This window comes from Haliotis rubra, unplaced genomic scaffold, assembly GCF_003918875.1.
Source record: "Haliotis rubra isolate DU_JTF1 unplaced genomic scaffold, ASM391887v1 Scf399, whole genome shotgun sequence".
NCBI classification, from domain to species: domain Eukaryota; kingdom Metazoa; phylum Mollusca; class Gastropoda; order Lepetellida; family Haliotidae; genus Haliotis; species Haliotis rubra.
Window position 1 is genome coordinate 107,369 of NW_025767078.1, and position 18,097 is coordinate 125,465.

General features: G+C 40.0%; 1 protein-coding gene across 1 annotated transcript in view; it reads right to left on the reverse strand.

Moving 5' to 3' along the window:
- The window catches only part of LOC124287015 (protein WWC2-like), a 94,643-nt gene that overhangs the window by 46,522 nt on the left and 30,024 nt on the right, over positions 1 to 18,097 (reverse strand). Inside the window, 2 exon segments of the mRNA XM_046723471.1 lie at positions 1,514 to 1,643; positions 8,962 to 9,121. Of these exon segments, the coding sequence (XP_046579427.1) occupies positions 1,514 to 1,643; positions 8,962 to 9,121 (290 nt within the window).

Here is an 18,097-nt window from a genome sequence, read left to right on the forward strand (position 1 = left end):
CCCTTCTGGACAGATTGATCTTCATGAGCATAGAAGCATAATATCTTTAATATGAGTAATAAGTTTTTCTTGAATTCACTGACATGTATAGATAATCAAAGCTACTGAATCACTGCAAATCTTTGTTGAATAGGTAAAACTTTGTCACATATATAAAAATACTGATACATATCCAAACTTTTAATATCAAATCTTGCCTAACATGCACCTCAGGGATGAGCAGACACATCATGCTTCATACTCCAGCATGAGATGAGATGATAAGACGGTGATACGCGATACTCTCCACCAAGGTACGTGTTTTGCATTACTTCGTGTTAGGCAAACTCCCACCATCCCTCGGTAACACAATATGTTTCAACTAATCGCCTCTAGCTTCTAATTTCTCCCCTTTCCTTTTTACCAATTGGCTGAAAATTCCAAGCATGCCATCATATGCTCTGTACACAAGCAAGAAGATTTTGAAAAGATCTCGGAAGGATTGTAGGATGTGCAAAAACATGGCCGTCAGCAAGCTGATGAGTTCTGTTTTCCTCGTCAGAAGTGTTTGGAGGGAATATGATAACAAGTGAGCTATGTAGAGGTGGTCAGTGTCGCACAAAGCCACAAATTACCTCCGATTTAGGTGAAGAAGACGTGTAACCTTCAGTGACAAGCTATTCCGTATCCTTACATAAACAGAGTTCTTTCTATCTGGTCTCATGTAATGTTTCCTTACAGTTGCTTGCAGATTTGGTGATGATGCTATTGACATCACAGTTGTAGTACAGAGCATCAAGATATAAAAGATCCTCAAAAATGAAAAGATTTTCATCTATTCAAAAGGTCTTCTTTGGTTGACACAGAGTGTCACTTATGCCTGTCAGATTATACAGGGAGAAAGGCCCAAGGTTTAAGTTGTTTACCATTTTAATGAGACACAAATATGAATGGATACATTCGTGCCGCTGGTGCTGGAGAACACCAAGATGTTGGGAACTGAACCTGGTCCATTATGATGCTGAGCCAACCCTTTACAACTAGTTAGCCCAACCTGACCTACTAAATAATGAATAAATATGATCTTGTATGTCACAATCCAAATCCTCAAAAGACACTGGATACTTAAGTGAGTGAGTGAGTTGTGTTTAATGCTACTTTGAAACGAATTTCACGTGTACATTAACAACAATGCAAATATGGTAGTGTGTGATCTTGTGCATCAAGCCCAGGTCACAGATCAGTTGGTCAGAGAGAGTCCCTGGATTGGTGACCGTGTTTGGCAGCTTGATTCCTGTTTCTAGGACTTCAGTCCTGCCCCACAAAGAACATGTGACACAAGGGGTTCCACCTTTGGCAAATCAGTTTGTTCAACATTCCTTCTGTTAACCTAGCAGTGTATGGGTACCCGGTGGGATAAGATGGTCATATGACTGTTAACCTTGTGACATCCAACCACAATAATAATATGCATTTAAGATTTAAGACAAACTTTAACACACATTCTCACAATTTTGATTGAACTGTTTGTTACCTGCATCAGGTCCATTTTCTCCTTTTCCCCTGTGTTGACATGTTGCTGCAACTGTCGGATCTCGGCGATGATGGCTTGGGCTTGCGTCACATTGTAACCTCCACCCAGTCCCGCCAACTTTTGGTCCACCCTGCACATAAACACATTACATTACTCTAGGATTGTCACAAGTCTATCATAAGTATGTTCATACCAGTCATCTGTATCACAGTTCGTTGCTGAACACCACACTAAACGATATTCCAGCTTTACAATCATGTCTGGGGCAGACAATCCAGTGATTGAAACTGTGAGCTTCATCTACTAACCCCAACTGTCAAGATGTAAATAATCATAGAAGTTTCTCATCAAACTGCAAAGTGACGATTTATCCTTTGACACAGAACATATTACACATCATAGACATACAAGACCAGGATAACACCCCATTAAGAAAATCAGACTTATAAAAACACCCTTTCAACCATGTTCACTCACAATGACTGAGTCACACCAAGTCTTTTCCACTACAAAAAAGATCGATTTACTTGGGTTTTACTCAGCTTTCAGCAATATTACGGCGGAGGACACTAGGAATGGGCTTCATACATTGTACCCATGTGGGGAATCGAACCTGGACCTTCGGTGTGACGATGGAATGCTATAACCACTTGGCCTACACTCCTAATGAGAGGTTACTGAACATCTGATATTTCCCTAGGTGTACAGTTAATACATCACTTAAGTCTTCCAGTTGTGGAGTTTTTGAGTGACGTGGATACCTTTCTTTAGATTGCAAACATGTATCTACACCTTGTAACACATTTCTGGAATTTCAGTCAACACGTGAAAAATGAGAACCTCTGAAATATTACTAATGCCAGTGGCATTTCTCTTCTACAAATTGTTGTTACCTAATTTCCTTCTTAAGAATCAAGGACAGCTATGACACACAGGAAGTGAATCTTCATGTCAATGCTGATGCAATATATCAGCATTTACCTGCACAGTATGCCATAATGTCATGTCTTCCAACTCAATGCCTACATTTCAACAGGTAATACAAGAGCCAATACAAGCACCACAACAACCGCCAATACAAACATTCATCACAACCATCTTAAAACAACACATAACAGGGTTATCTTGGAGTTAGAGTGGGTGAGTGAGTTTAGTTTTACGCCGCACTCAGCAATATTCCAGCTATATGTCAGCGGTCTGTAAATAATCGAGTCTGTACCAGACAATCCAGTGATCAACAGCATCAGCATCGATCTGCGCAATTGGGAACCGATGACATGTGTCAACAAAGTCAGCAAGCCTGACCACCCGAGCCCTAAGTCGCCTCTTACGACAAGCATAGTCGCCTTTTGTGGCAAGCATGGGTTGCTGAAGACCTATTCTACCCCGGATCTTCACGGGTTTCTTTGATTTAGAAATAACTGCCCTTGGCAAGTAAATTGGGAAAAAGATGCCAGTTCATTCAAAACAGGTATTGTCAAAAGCTGTTATTTTCAAAAGTATTTGTGCAAACACAAAAACGATGCATTAAACCCGTTCCACTTTCTTGGTCTGGCTAACAGTGAAATACAAGCCACCCATATACTGAAAAATGGAATATTTAACTTAAAATTTGTTCGAGATTTGGGCATGTGTATCAACCTCTGCATATGTATACTGACAGGTTTCATGTCAGTAAGTCAAACACAAAAACATATTTCCAAGGACAGTAAAATATTCCTGCCGCAGGTCTATCCTCCCTTTTGGACCCTCACTTGACATTCCTTCTACCTCCCTGAGTAAGCCCTCCACACTCCGCCTGTTACGGCCATGGTTTATTATGACAGATAGTATGATGTAAGAAATACAGGCAATGCTTATATCGGCCTAATGTTTCCCCTTTCTTCTCCTTAATGGGAGCAGCTTCCTGTGGCCAAATACCTCCTGTCTCTTTGGCTCAAAATGTACATTTGGAATCCTGGCATACATATAACTTTCTATTTAAATGTCTAACTGTATGTGATAACCACACATCTACCTCCCCACAGCAAAAGTATCTTCCATAAACTAGGTGTTGAATAGGACTGGACAGTGTGGGTCATGGTGAAAAACAGCTTCTGTTTAAGCACAGAGAATAAGTGGGTGACAGGGTCACCAGTACCTCATATTCCATCCTGTCCATGAGTGAGGGAGTGAATATGGTTTTATGCCGCCTTTAGCAATATTCCAACAATATCACGGTGTGGAACACAGATATGGCTTCAAACATTGTACCCATGTGGAAAATTAAACCTGGATCTTTAGCGCGACAAGTGGATGCTTTAACTATTAGGCTACCCTACTGAGGAGTTGAGGTGAGGTGAGGTGAATTTGGGTTTATCGTGGTGCTTGAGAATATTTCGCTCATATGACGACGTGCATGCGTGTGTATGTGTGGCTGCTTGTACTAGCCCAGACTTAAGCTGGTTTTATAGTGCTAGCTCACTGTGAGATACCATGCCGCAGTGAAGCATGAATACCCCTCAGGCACATTATACTGACTCCGAGCCGACCAGTCCTTGTTGTACCCATTAATGCCGAGCGCCAGGCAGGGGCAACAAGTACCATATTTAAACGTCTTTTGGTATGACGCGGTCGGGGATCGAACCCGCGACCTTCCGCTCTCTGGGCGGACGCTCTAACCACTACACCACGGAGGCGGTTTACTTGATGTCCCTCCTGGTTATATTGTTGGATTATTTTTGAAAGTATTGAAAGTATGCTCAGTAGAGACCTGCATCACTTCGGGATGTTCTGTCACATGATGACTACATTTTGTAGGTGAGGTGAGGTGAGGTGAAATTGGGTTTAACGTCGTGCTTGATAATATTTCGCTCATATGACGACGTGCATGCATGTGTATGTGTGTATGTGCGGCTGCTTGTACTAGTCCAGACTGAAACTGGTTTTATAGTGCTAGCCCACTGAGATACCATGCTGCAGTGAAGCATGAATACCCCACTCAGACACATTATACTGACTCCGAGCAAGTCCTTGTTGTAGCCTTTAATGCCGAGCGCCAGGCAGAGACCAACAAGTACCATATTATAGCGTCTTTTTGTATGACGCGGTCGGGGATCGAACCCGCGACCTTCCGCTCTCTGGGCGGACGCTCTAACCACTACACCACGGAGGCAGTTTACTGAGGATTTGAGGCAGAACAAAGCAGTGAGTGATAGCTCAACAACATTCCACTATGTTGTAGGTTGACACCTTTGCCAAACACTGGGAACTTACTGTTCAGCAATATTGTAAAGACTCACAAGCAGCCTGATAAAATCTTATTCAAGTCCAAAGAATGCTTCTCATTCTGCCAACTCAATTTTTGAATGTTTATCAATTAACCTCAATTAAACTGAGACAATATTTTATTACAGTAACACTTACAACATCAAGACTAGGAAACAGACACCAGACTGAGCAAAATATCCCCTTAAATAGCCTCAACATTTACACTTGTGTGTAATGCTTCCCGTAACACTCACTGGCCTTAGACATTATCTGGGTCAGTGTATGATGCCCCTTTAAATGTGTGAGTGAGTTTAGTTTTACGCTGTACTCAGCAATATTCCAGCTATATGGCGGCGGTCTGTGAATAATCGAGTCTGGACCAGAAAATCCAGTGATCAACAGCATGAGCATCGATCTGCGAAATTGGGAACTGATGACATATGACAACCAAGTCAGCGAGCCTGACCACCAGATCCCCTTAGTCGCCTCTTACGACAAGCATTGGTTGCTGAAGATCAGTCCTAGCCTGGATCTTCACAAGTGTCTCCCACTGGAGTACTTGGTTCGTTTGCGTTACTGAAGGCACATTCTAACCTGGAGCTTCACGGGTTGTCCCTTAAAGGTGACTGTACCCAGTGTTATATCATGAAGCATAGTACCCCTTTAAAGATGACTGCACTGTTTCATAACAGCATTTTGCCTTTAAAAATGACAGCATTCAGTATTTAATGTCAGCATTATGTGCCTTCAAACACATTTGCAGTGTCTTATAACTGCATTGTGCCCCTTTAAAAGTGATTGCACTCAGCATTTTAAAGCAAATATAATGCTCACTTGAAAGCAACTGCAGGCTGTGATTTCGTAACTTAAAGCTGAATGTTGTCAATACCTGTATGCAATCAACAATACATTGTTTTGTGCAGGGACAGAATACCTGTGTCCCTAAAATAACGAGGTCAGTCCCCCTGCGACGAGGCAAGTAACAGGACAGGTAACACGAGGAATTTAGCCTCCCGGATAACAATAGAGCCATTCTGCCATCTCTGCTAAGAGGGAAGACACAAAACAAAATGTCAGGATAAAATAACACGTCCATCAAGTGGGAGACGTTTGGCTCAGATATTTCTCTTCAGATATGTAAATAACAATTGAGAGGTAAAATATTTCCATTTCACTCGACGCAGCACTAAAAAACGTTACTTTTCAATTTCAACAATCAACAATAAGTGTTCATATTTTTTTTTCAGATACGAAAGACAAAGACACAAGATAAACCTGACCAACAGATGACAACAAGGTGAAGTTAACACCATACTCCAGCACCATGTTAGGTTACAAAATGTAGGACCGCCTCCGTGGTGTAGTGGTTAGAGCATCCGCCAGGAGAACGGAAGGTTGCGGGTTTGATCCCCGACCGCGTCATACAAAAAGACGTTATAATATGGTACTTGTTGGTCTCTGCCTGGCGCTCGGCATTAAAGGCTACAACAAGGACTTACCCGGAGTCAGTATAATGTGTCTGAGTGGGGTATTCATGCTTCACTGCGGCATGGCATCTCAGTGGGCTAGCACTATAAAACCAGTTTCAGTCTGGGCTAGTACAAGCAGCCACACATACACACATACACAGGCATGCACGTCGTCATATGAGCGAAATATTATCAAGCACGACGTTAAACCCAATTTCACCTCACCTCACCTACAAAATGTAGTCATCATGTGACAGAACATCCCGAAGTGATGCAGGTCTCTACTGAGCATACTTTCAATTCTTTCAAAAATAATCCAACAATATAACCAGGAGGGACATCAAAAAGGACTTCACATAATGTACCCAAAGTGGAAAATTACGCAAAAACCTTCTGCATGACAAGTGAATGCTATAAAAACTAACCTACACGCCACCACCTGAGGCCTTAGACACTAACAACTTTGGTAACAACCCTGAATGTACTGATATGGAGCTGACAAACCAAGAATCATAATCAAGAGTTTAGGTTCCTGAAACACCAAGGGGAAGCAACTCTGCACAGCATATTGTGCCTAGACACCTGGGTAACCCAGGCTTATGCATTGACTTTTGAAATACAGAGCAAATTTATTTTCACCTAATTTAAACAATTCATTAATTTCAAAATTTCAACATAACCAATGTCAGAATAACAGTATGGACAAACTACTCAACTTCAGTAAGAGCCACAGCACTGACGCCAAACAGCTGAATGGCAAAAGGTGCTTTAGATTAATTGATATTCCTCCTATTTTGGGCTTATCTTCGTATTGTTTTATTTTCACTTAAGTTTTATCACAATAGCCAGATACCTGTCTCGTAACTGTGTGCACTTCACAAGTCTACATAGACAAAGCTTATCCAGTTCATCCAGACTGATATTTGGAGCCTGTTCTCAACACAAGCCAAGATCACCCACAATGCAATGTCTGAGTTTGTGCCAAATCGTGATGTTCCCACCAGAACAATTAGCAACAAGACGCAATGATAGAGAGCGCCCGAAGCCATCTCCTCTCACAGATGAACTGTGGGTAATTAAAGCTTAATCTTTAGCTTGTACAGGCTCCTTGTATATAATGTTAATTTATGAAGGCATGTTCAACTCGGAAGGAATTACGTGAGTCTTACATTGTTGAGTGAACCCAGTATACAGCCTAATGACCCCTGTTAGGACATACATGATGAGTCATGTGTTCAGTCATTACAAGAATTTCACCATGGTTAGCCAGTGCATGGCATCCGTAATGCCCTATATTTCAAGTGTCTACACACCAGAAGTTGCAGGATGAACAGTCCAAGTTCACTGCTATTTCCTTGCAGGATCTTAACCTCAGAAAGTTCAATCAACATATATTTTCAGTAAACTGTTTGTAAAATTAACCTGGAGCCACTTAGGTTTTAAGTTAAATTAAGAAGATATTTGGTGATGCTTTTCACTCAAATTTAACAGGAGCCACTTAGGATTTTGTGTTAGATTGTGAATATTTAGTGATGCTTTCCACATACCATATCACCTTACAAATAAATGTTGGAATGGCAATGTTGCAAACTGAAGAGGTATCAATCAGCCATTTTGTGAGTTTGCCTGCTCCTTCTACCATACTTGTTTGCCCATTAAGATCTGCTGTTAAACCTGATACTGTGTTGGTGCCTCCATTTACTCAACAGTGAACCATAGCTCCGTCTCAGCTAGTCACAAACAGCCCTTGACTGTGCAGCTGGGTGACAGGGTTCATGGTTTAACATCAAACCAAACAGTATGGGATATAATGCAAAATGTCACCCATTGACGTAAATGGTCCAGACTCAACTATTCGCAAGCCACATTTGCTGAGCTGGAATACTGATAGTCCAGTGTATTATGTATGACGCAACTTTTCATTCAGAAATAAAGGATATCTGTAGATATTTGTTCTGATTGGAAACATAGACCTTAATCAATATATCTATTTTTGCAATTTAATAACTGCCTCTTTAGCAAGTGGGATCTCAAGGCTGGCTGACTCATACCCAAGATGAGTTATACAGTGGCAAGTTACTATCACTAAAGTCAGTTATCTCCCTTTCTGACACTGACCTTGGCCTTCAACATGACTTGAAAAACAGACTAGGATTTAACAGACAGTAATTAGGCCCTATCAACCACAGGGGACATATATAATCAACTCTGGATCAGTAAAACTATTATTAAGTGATATAAAACACCAGAGAAACAAAAAAAGGAATTAAGCCCTTCGTTTGAGTGAGTTGCAAACAGAATTTCAGACATATTGCAGCTAAAAGATGTGGCAGGAAGCCCATCATGATCCTTAAAGTTCTCGTTTCCAATGTCGAACACATGAACGTTTACAGTTTGGGCAAATTACGTTATTGTCTTTTCTCATAAAAGAATGCAACATTTTTCAGTTTTCAGCCTATAGATGAAATTGACAATAAATCATTGACTGACATAAGATAAGAACAAGCCCGGGCCCTGTTTCACAAAGTCATCGTAGTATTCCGTGAGTGAGTGAGTTTAGTTTGACGCCGCACTCAGCAATATTCCAGCTATATGGCGGTCGAAGTGTTCAGACTATCGTAACTCCTATACTGTAATATAGACTTACGACAGTCGTAGCGCTACGATAGCTTTGAGAAACGGGGCCCTGAGTGGTAACTTAGGTAACATAAACATCAAGAGTTATCTCACCTTGTTAGTGTCTCCACTCCTCTCTCCTTGTACTGCATTTCAGCCCGAATCTGTTCAAGTTCATTTTTGAGTCGAGCGACACTTTTCCGTGCCAGGCATATGTCAGACTTGAGGAGGTCAGGGTCATACTTTGTACTGCCCACGCTGGAGTTGGAATTTACTGAAAAAAAGAAATCAATATTAAGTGAAGGACGATTTTGTAAGAATATTCAATAAAACTCTTTTATCATATAAAGGCTTGAAATTTCGATACAATAAACCGATCCTTTACCTTTGGTATCATATTACGATATGCAAAAGAGCTGTTTTGTCAGTGATATTTCATGGTGATATGCCATTTTCTCAATGAATTCATGAGTAATGGTTCCAATATCCTCAGACAGGGGTTCCCAACGAGTCAGTGAAGCATGGCACTAAGCACAGCTGCAATTCATGTCAGACTATATGATAAATCAGGCGATTGACGGAAAAACTGCATTTATGCAGAGTTTCCCCAGCAGCTTTAGTGAGTGAAATTACGTCTTAAACCTTCATTGACAGTTCCCATATCGCAAATACCAAACATTAGGAACAGAAAATATTCATTATGCGAGTGGCACTCATGACACAATTTTTATTCTTAATATATTACATTTACACACAGACATACCTGGCTTATAAGCCCTATTTATTACAACAGACTTTTATTAATCAAATGATGACCAGAGCGTCCATGAAGTCATGGCATGGACTGAAATGGATTTGTTTTCATTTGCCGTGGGGCATTCATCCACTCTCTGCTCACCACCAGCTTACAAACATAGGTTTAAGAACATTAATATTTTTTTTTAAATTATTGAGTGAGTATGGTTTTATACCACTTTTAGCACTATTCCCACTCCCACGCCAGGAGACCAGAAATGGACTTCACAAATAGTACCCATGTGGGGAATAGTGTTGGGAATTGGTTAAAATCTAATAATTGATGATTGGTCCATTACAACAGATCAATCATCGAAAATAATTGGTTAGCGTCATTTATCAAATGTTCCTGTTATTTTTGTTAATGCACACAAAAATAAAGAAAAAACATGTAGTAATTTGGGTTTTTTGCAAATTTTGCATATTTATATGATTAGTATGTTAGGAACACATATTTCCCGGATTCTTTAAGATAAATTCAATCATGACTTGGAACGAGCTTGTACATGTAGTGCTTATGAAATGTAAATTTAATGACACAGACAAAACCAGCCTTGTGAAAAATATTGTTAATGCAAACAAGTGTTCCAAGATTGGTCGTGTTCAATTATGAGAAACATGTTCGACTGCTTGGTCGTTTAGTCACTGCAACCAATCTTCGATTATTTCAATTAATCGGACCACCACGTGTGGCGAATCAAACCCAGGCCTCGGCATGACAAACCAATGCTTTAACCATTTGGCTACCCCATTGTCCCTCCAAAATATAGCAGCCTCAAATAGCTGGAAAACTGCTGAGTGCGGCGTAAAACTAACCTAAACTAAAACTAAAGAATATAGATGAGACACAAATTCACGTTTGATTCAACTTTGCCAAATTTTTTCTCATGTAATTACCAAGAAGATCCTGATGAAGTTCTTAGTGAACAAGAACACACAGCCACCTAGCCATTAATCTCCCCTGAAAGCTGACGCTGCTTTCAATAGACTTGCCACTGTTACACCAGTCTGCCATTTAGGCAGGTAAGAGCTTATAGTGCAGGGGAAGCCCATCTACCTGGCACACTCCTGCCTAAATAGACTACTTTGCGATACACTGGTCAAGAATGCAGCCCTATCTGCTCAACTAGTCTCCATAAGGCAGGGGAGAATACTGTCTTGTTTCACATTTTCAACCTCACAAGAAGATAGACTTCTACGTGCCACATATCCAGACAAGTGCAAGTCGGTAATGTCTGGTACTATTTGTAATATTTACATATATGTTTTCACTTTACAATAGGGCCTGTTTAAATGGGGAGAAACCACTGTAGTGGATTTATGAAAAAGGAAGGGAAAGGAGGGGAAGGGGGAATGGGTATCAGCAGATGAGAGGAGGGGAGGGGGTAGTTGGAGAAAAAGAATGCAGGGAATGGAAGGGAAAGGGGGATGAGAGTAAGAAGGTGAGGGCAGAGGAGAAAGAGTCAGAAGAAGGGAAAATGGGGATGAGAGTAAATAGATGAGGGCAGAGGAAAAGAGTCAGAAGAGTGAGTGAGTTTAGTTTTACGCCACTTCTAGCAATATTCCAGCAGGGAACATCATAAATGGGCTTCACACATTGTACCCACGTGGGGAACCGAACCCGGGTCTTCAACATGATGAGCAAACACTTTACCCACTAGGCTATCCCACCGTCCTAAAAGTCGGAAGAGGGGAAGACGACAGAAAGTCGGAAGAGGGGAAGGGAGAAAGAGTCAGAAGATGATGGGGAGGGGAAGGCGACAGAAGATGAGAGGAGACAGAAAAAGAATTGGAAATGGGACATTGGGAGAAGTGGTAGAGGGCATTCAGAATAACTGGTTGATAAAGCGTCTATTACGCCACTCTCCCTTCCCTTCAAACGATACTGTAAGCTGGGCCAAGGACACCAGTGACCGACAGCATGAAATCCTCTTCCTTACACACTGCGTCCACCAATGTCAGTGAACTCTTACATCAAGCAAGGGGACCCATTCAGGGCCTGTACAACCAGGAAACAGTGAACGTGTACTATCACATTTCATTGCTGCTGTGTTTGCACTTAGCAAGGCAGACAGTACATTCTAGCACTGCTTCATGGTATGTGTGCTGTAGTCGACACATCTCACTATGTCCCCCTTCACTCAGACCTCCCACTCACAAAGTCACAGCACCCACAGTGACAAATTCCACATGCTTCCTCAAAAGGCTCGGAAATGACTTCCAAAATATTGATCGTCCTTATCAAAACAAAGAGCCAAAATACCTAGCTGGATTCTTTCAAGTTTTAATATCTGTAGCAGAGTCAAATTCCTAATATCAAACCCTCAAATCTGATCCTCAACCATGTATTTGAATGCAAATCTCAAATTAAGCATCTATGATTTCCACCACTCAATGCTAAGGGGCTAAAGAGCAACATAACATATTTCTCAAAAAACTAAAATTTCAACACATGCTCAGGTATCCTCCTTAAAAGACTCAAAAGATAATGTTTAAACACATGTTATTCATCACTAGAACATAATAATCTTTCCTATTTAGAGATTCCAACAGCCATTTATCCCTTAGTCCCTAAGAGCAATTTTCAGAGAAAGCGTTCAACCTAACATTTCAAAGCCTGCCGAGCAATTGAGAAATCGGAAGAGGCTTGTCGCAATTATGTGGAATGTATGCAATTAAGCGGGCATTGTAGTGTCAGTATCCTGATTGGCTGTCCTGAAGGACTAGACCCTCTTAGATAGGTCAGCTAGCGCCAACATCAAAAACCTTGTACAAAGATGGGATCAGTTGCAGATCTCAATTCAGTACTATTACATGAAATTCAAAAATAAAAGCACTGACAAATATACTTTACATTTTTAATTTAAGAGAAATTAGCAACTAAAAAAGCTCATTATCAATCTGATATATTTTTTAACACAATTCTTGTGAAATGTTTTGTTAAAATACAAAAATATATAAAATCGGTTTGTCTTTTGTCTATTAAATTCTTTTATTCACAGACATTTATTTAGCCAAATTGAAAACATAAATATAACAAAGATGTTTTTTCATTTCAACCAACAAAATAATTATGTAACTAAAAAAATACTAAGAAATTCAATTTTTCACTATTTCAATCAACAAAATAACTGTAACTAATTAAGAATCACCATAATTACTTTAAGAATCCAAATCCAACATCACTGATGCCAATAACTTGAGTGTATGAATATTCATTCATTAGACTTCAATCATCTCCCACAACATAAATTCTTAAGGCAAAATATCTTTGTGTTGGAATAGACCACGCGTGGTGATTCTGCAGTTCTGTCATGGTACTTAAGTCTTAAGACAGTTGTCATTAATTATCCACAGAAGATGTAGTGATATGTGGTGCAACACAATGGCAATGGGAATGAATCGCCCAGCAGTGCTACAATAGGGATGAGAGAGTGGAGGGAGACCCAGTGTCATACAGTCTAACAGACTGTTACCTTTAACACTGTTTGAATAATGCAGGCCTTACATCTGGACAAACAATTTCAGGAAATATTTGCAAAAACTTAACAAAAAGAAAGGTTTTCATTCACTTTAATTGTTTGGTTCCTCCTTGAACTTAAGACCCTCTTGAATTATAAACATGCATGAATTATGTTTCTGTCCCTTACAGAGAATAATGCATTTTCAGAATCTCTTTCACCTCAAAGGATACTGTTATTCATTAACAAGCTATTATTTTCATGGTAGAATAATTGCATGTTCAAATTTGGCAAGACCTGATGATAATCACTAGCAACTGTATGGCTGGTGTAAAAGTGGGAAACATGCAGGCAGAAAGTCTCCTTCGTCCCTAACACAGTGGCCCAACCAGTTGATGATCTGGTGCCTATTTTTATAATGTATAGTTGTGTATAATATCATTAACAGTTGCATAATAGATCTAAATAGAATTTTATGATACTATAGCTGTTTTACTGTCCTCTGTCAACAGGTTATGCATTATTCTTTCAATGTAGAACTTGTTTTAGTCACTTTTTGGCGGAAATACTGATGTAACTTACAATTTTATCTACTTGCTGAATTAGACTGTAAACTTTATATGGTGACATCAAGTGTTGCTCATAACCATTTGGAAATATGGACTTAAAAACCCAACCAACCTCATCAAAAATTATGATTTACCCAAGTGGATTCCAAGTTAAAACTGTTCCCTAGCAACAAATACTGGTCATAACACACAGAAAACAAAATAAAACTTGCATAACAAACACTGTTTCATTAACATTGTGCCCCTGGGTATTTTTCTCCAACACAGTCTCAAGCTAAAACTACAGCATTACAAAATCAAAACTGGGAGAATTTTCTCTGAGCGTATTTGTCCTAACAATTATCTCCCTACAACAGCTGGGGCCAGCAACTCACAATCCTCCTCCAGGCAACAATATCAGGAAATCCAATAATCTTGCATTAAGACAAATTCTGATTTTGTTCTACAAAACAGGTGGCATTGTGCCTGAACATGCCACCTGGCAAATACTACCCTCCACAGCTAATAATAAGGCTTATGGAACCATAACAGACTGCAATAACATAACGTTATTACATCGATCGAGCAATACAGTTAATTACATGACAAACAGGTGTTCCTGACAGATATTTCGATTTTTAAAAATTATAGCTTTTATAAATTACTTGACAAGCAGGTTAAAACTGTATCCCAAGAAGCATATTATTATTGAAAACATGCAATTCTTGATTTCGATTTTTTAAATTATCACTTTTTTAAATTACTTTACGAGCAGTTAAAACTGTTTCCCTAGAAGTATATTATTATTATTGAAAACATAATAACATAATTGATTGTGAGTCTCAAACCTGCATTTCTCAAATAGCCAAGGTCCATAGAAAAGGGGGAATTGGGTTGTTTTTAAAAAAAAGACAACTTAACCACGGTCAACCTTGACCCAAAAATGTTTGGCAAACTGCAGCAAGAATGTACATGTGGCAGAAGATATCATCAGCTCACTCACTCACACACTCTTTCTTATACAGACGTGCACATAAAATGTTAATCCCAAATAATTAACCATTCAGACCAGGCAATTACTAAGCAATGCATTGCATCTTGTGAGACTTATCTGATTAATAACATTTTTAGCAGACTTGGCTTCTTAAACCCTTTGGTCTCATTACAGCTGCCCAATATTAATGAATCCAAGAATATAAATCCCCGACTAGCCAACAGTAGGATATAAATACCCACAAAAGTAATGCCAGAGCTTAAGCCTGCTCGGCCACCCAGCCCCCGAAGCAACTGACTGCCAGAAGAATTGGCCTCTGAGAACTATGGTAAACCAAGCGAAAATATGTTTTTTCATCCATTAGCACATTCCAGTAATAGTCGAGATAGCAGTAGCATCTTTCCATTAACCCTCCTGCCTCTGACCCAACACTCACTTCCAACAAACACTACAGGGGTTATCAGCGCTGAGATATGTGTAGGACTTGCTTCATAACAGTATCATCTCAATGGGTCTTTTCACCATTTAATGTGTGTTGGGAAAACCTCCTTGTAGTTAAAGAGAGGTAAAGACGCGACACTGCTAGAGTTAAAGTGATTGGATATATCAGTGCTCAATAAACAGTCTGACACTTCCTACACAAAGATAAGAGCTTCTCAGGGAAACAGTATGTAGACTTTGTTGTGTTGGTGATCGTCAATGTGAGTGAGTGAGTTTGGTTAACTCTGACTTGAACAACATCATGCCATGGCTGTGGGTGAGCACTTACACAATACTTCAGTTATATCATAGCATTACAGCGAGTTTAGTCCAGCACCTCCTTAAACAATACTTCAGTTATGTCACAGGATGTCTGCTTCATTTATTTTGTTACTTATTATCTTTGGGGTGGGGTTGGGGGGTATTTGTTGCTTTACATCACATTCTGCAACATCCCAGGTATATGACCTTGACCTATAATGATCCAATCTGGACCAGACAATCCAGTGACTGATACAGTGAACACCGATCCATGGCATCGTTCTATGATGACACCAACCAACAAGTCTCTGACACTGACAACCTGATCCATTGCTTAAACCTCATGACCAGCATAGGCTGCTGGGGGCATATTCCTCATTTACTATTTCATTTTGGAGGGGTAAGCATGAAGTGAACAAAACCAGTTTTAAGTTGGCATTAAAAGAGTCTGAAAAAAGGTGTGCAAATAGTGAATAACCTGTTTGTATCCGGCAGCATTTTCCATGAAACACCTGACAAGCAGTACGGTGCATACAGACTACGGACCTTGATCAGGGTAAATCTGATATTCAAACCCATGACATAGTGTGATGCCCTGTTCCATAAAGCCATCTGGGCACTATGACTATGTTATGCCAAGTTAAAGTACAATCACCCAACACTATGGCAGTCTTCTGGACCCAGGACCCAAACATACGGCAACATCTGAAGACTGACTGACTGAGTTTGGTTTTACGCCGCTTTTAGCAATATTCCAGCAGCATCACGGCGGGGGACACCAGAAATGGGCTTCAGTCAATGTACCCATGTGGGGATTCAAACCCGGGTCTTCGGCGTGACGAGACAACGCTTTGACCACTAGGCTACACCACCGCCCGGCAACATCTGAAGATGTTCAAAAGCTGTTCAACACTAGTTGTACAACTCAGTATGCATGGTACTCTTAGGTAGAGGGCAAGAAGCCAAAAAAGAATCACTGTTCCTTAGAAACCCAGCACTTCGGAAAACTTAGAAACTTAGAAAAAAAAATTTCACATCCACAAAAAATCGTCACTAAAAGGAAAGTTGATTGTACAATTCCAACAATATCCTTACTTACAATCAAACAGTCATGATACCAGGTGTTCACACAAAAAATGAGCGTATCCCCACTAGATAAACAATATTTTTTATAGAAAAAAGAAGACATCACAGACTGAGCTATAATGAACATCAGAAACAACAAGGCTAATTTCCATGTCCATTATGGTGGCAGAGACAACATTCTGAAGATACTGATGCCTCAGACCTCCCATTACCATGTCTTTCCAACACAAGGAACAAGCACCTAATGACTATGATCCCTTGTTAAAGAAGTTAGGATCTTACAGCACTGATACCAGTTTGGCTGACAAGAAATGGCAACTCCCCATGACAGGATACTGTTGGAGCCTCACAGAAAGTCTACCAGTGAGGGGATTCCCTGCATAGCTGACCACATTTCTCCTGTCCAGCAGTATCTGGTCTGACCAACACAGAACGCCATCCATCACTGGCGGCTACAAGAATGTGCAACATAAGACCGAAATAGAAACCGCTTGTTTCTCTCCATGTATCATGTGGCTTGTTGACCTTATTATAGTCAGACATAATTTAGGTGTATTCTGGAGTAGGGAATACTCGACATGGAAATGAAAAGTACAATAATGCTGTTTTTAGTTATATGTGAAGTTTACCGGCACTGGTTTGAAGAACAATGTTTAGCCGTTTCAGGATGGTGTTGACTGCCATAGAGATTAGTCTAACACTTCTACCTCCCACTTCAGTTTGGCAAAGCTTGGATGTCATAATTAAAGAGACAGTTTCCTCATTAAACACAGCATGCTAAACAGGCAGTCTAGACAGACACCTGTTAAAGACAACACGCAATAGCAGCAAACATGGATGGAAACTCACACTTATCCTCTACCCAAGTAAAAAGGTGAACATTTCCTGGACAAAGAAATCACAGTCTCTTTGGGCGATTTCCTTACATTACATGTCTCCCAAGCCTAGAAAATACTTCAGGATGATGTCTAATGATGAATGAGTTCATCTCTAGTCTTGAAATAATATTTTTGAAAAAAAATAATAATTAAGAAAGATATGAAGCACCTTTCCATGTAAGTAAGACAAAACATGTTTTTTTATAATTATTTTTTAGGAAATTCTTCACTTTTAAGTTGATAACCAGAGAATAAAGCCGATAACTGCTGGGCAGATACATAGGAACTGTTAATACTCTTCCTCTGGTATTGCTCTGCAGAAACATAGGGACTGTTAATACCCTGTAACTTGGGCGATGCTGCTTCTGTTTTCCTTCGTTACTTCCATGTATTTATAGCCTGGTGTAATTAAGTGCACTTAAGGTTTTCTGCTGTGTAACAAGGAAATAGTGTTGATGTGGCATAAAATTTCACAGAGAAATATTCTATAGACTTGGAGTGCGTGTCCATTGTCAAGATGTAGCTCAACAGATCTGAACTGTGATTTATGTTTGGGTGAATGTTGTTCGGCCACATTCATCAATATTGCAACAAATCATGGAAGTCTGCATGTAAACAAATCCAGTCCAAGCAAACCAGTTACCAACACTCACTGCCAGCAGAGAAGAAGACAAGGAAGCAACAAAGTCAGAGAGCTCTACCAACAAATCCACAGTGGATGTTTTCTGACCCGAACTCAGGTTATAG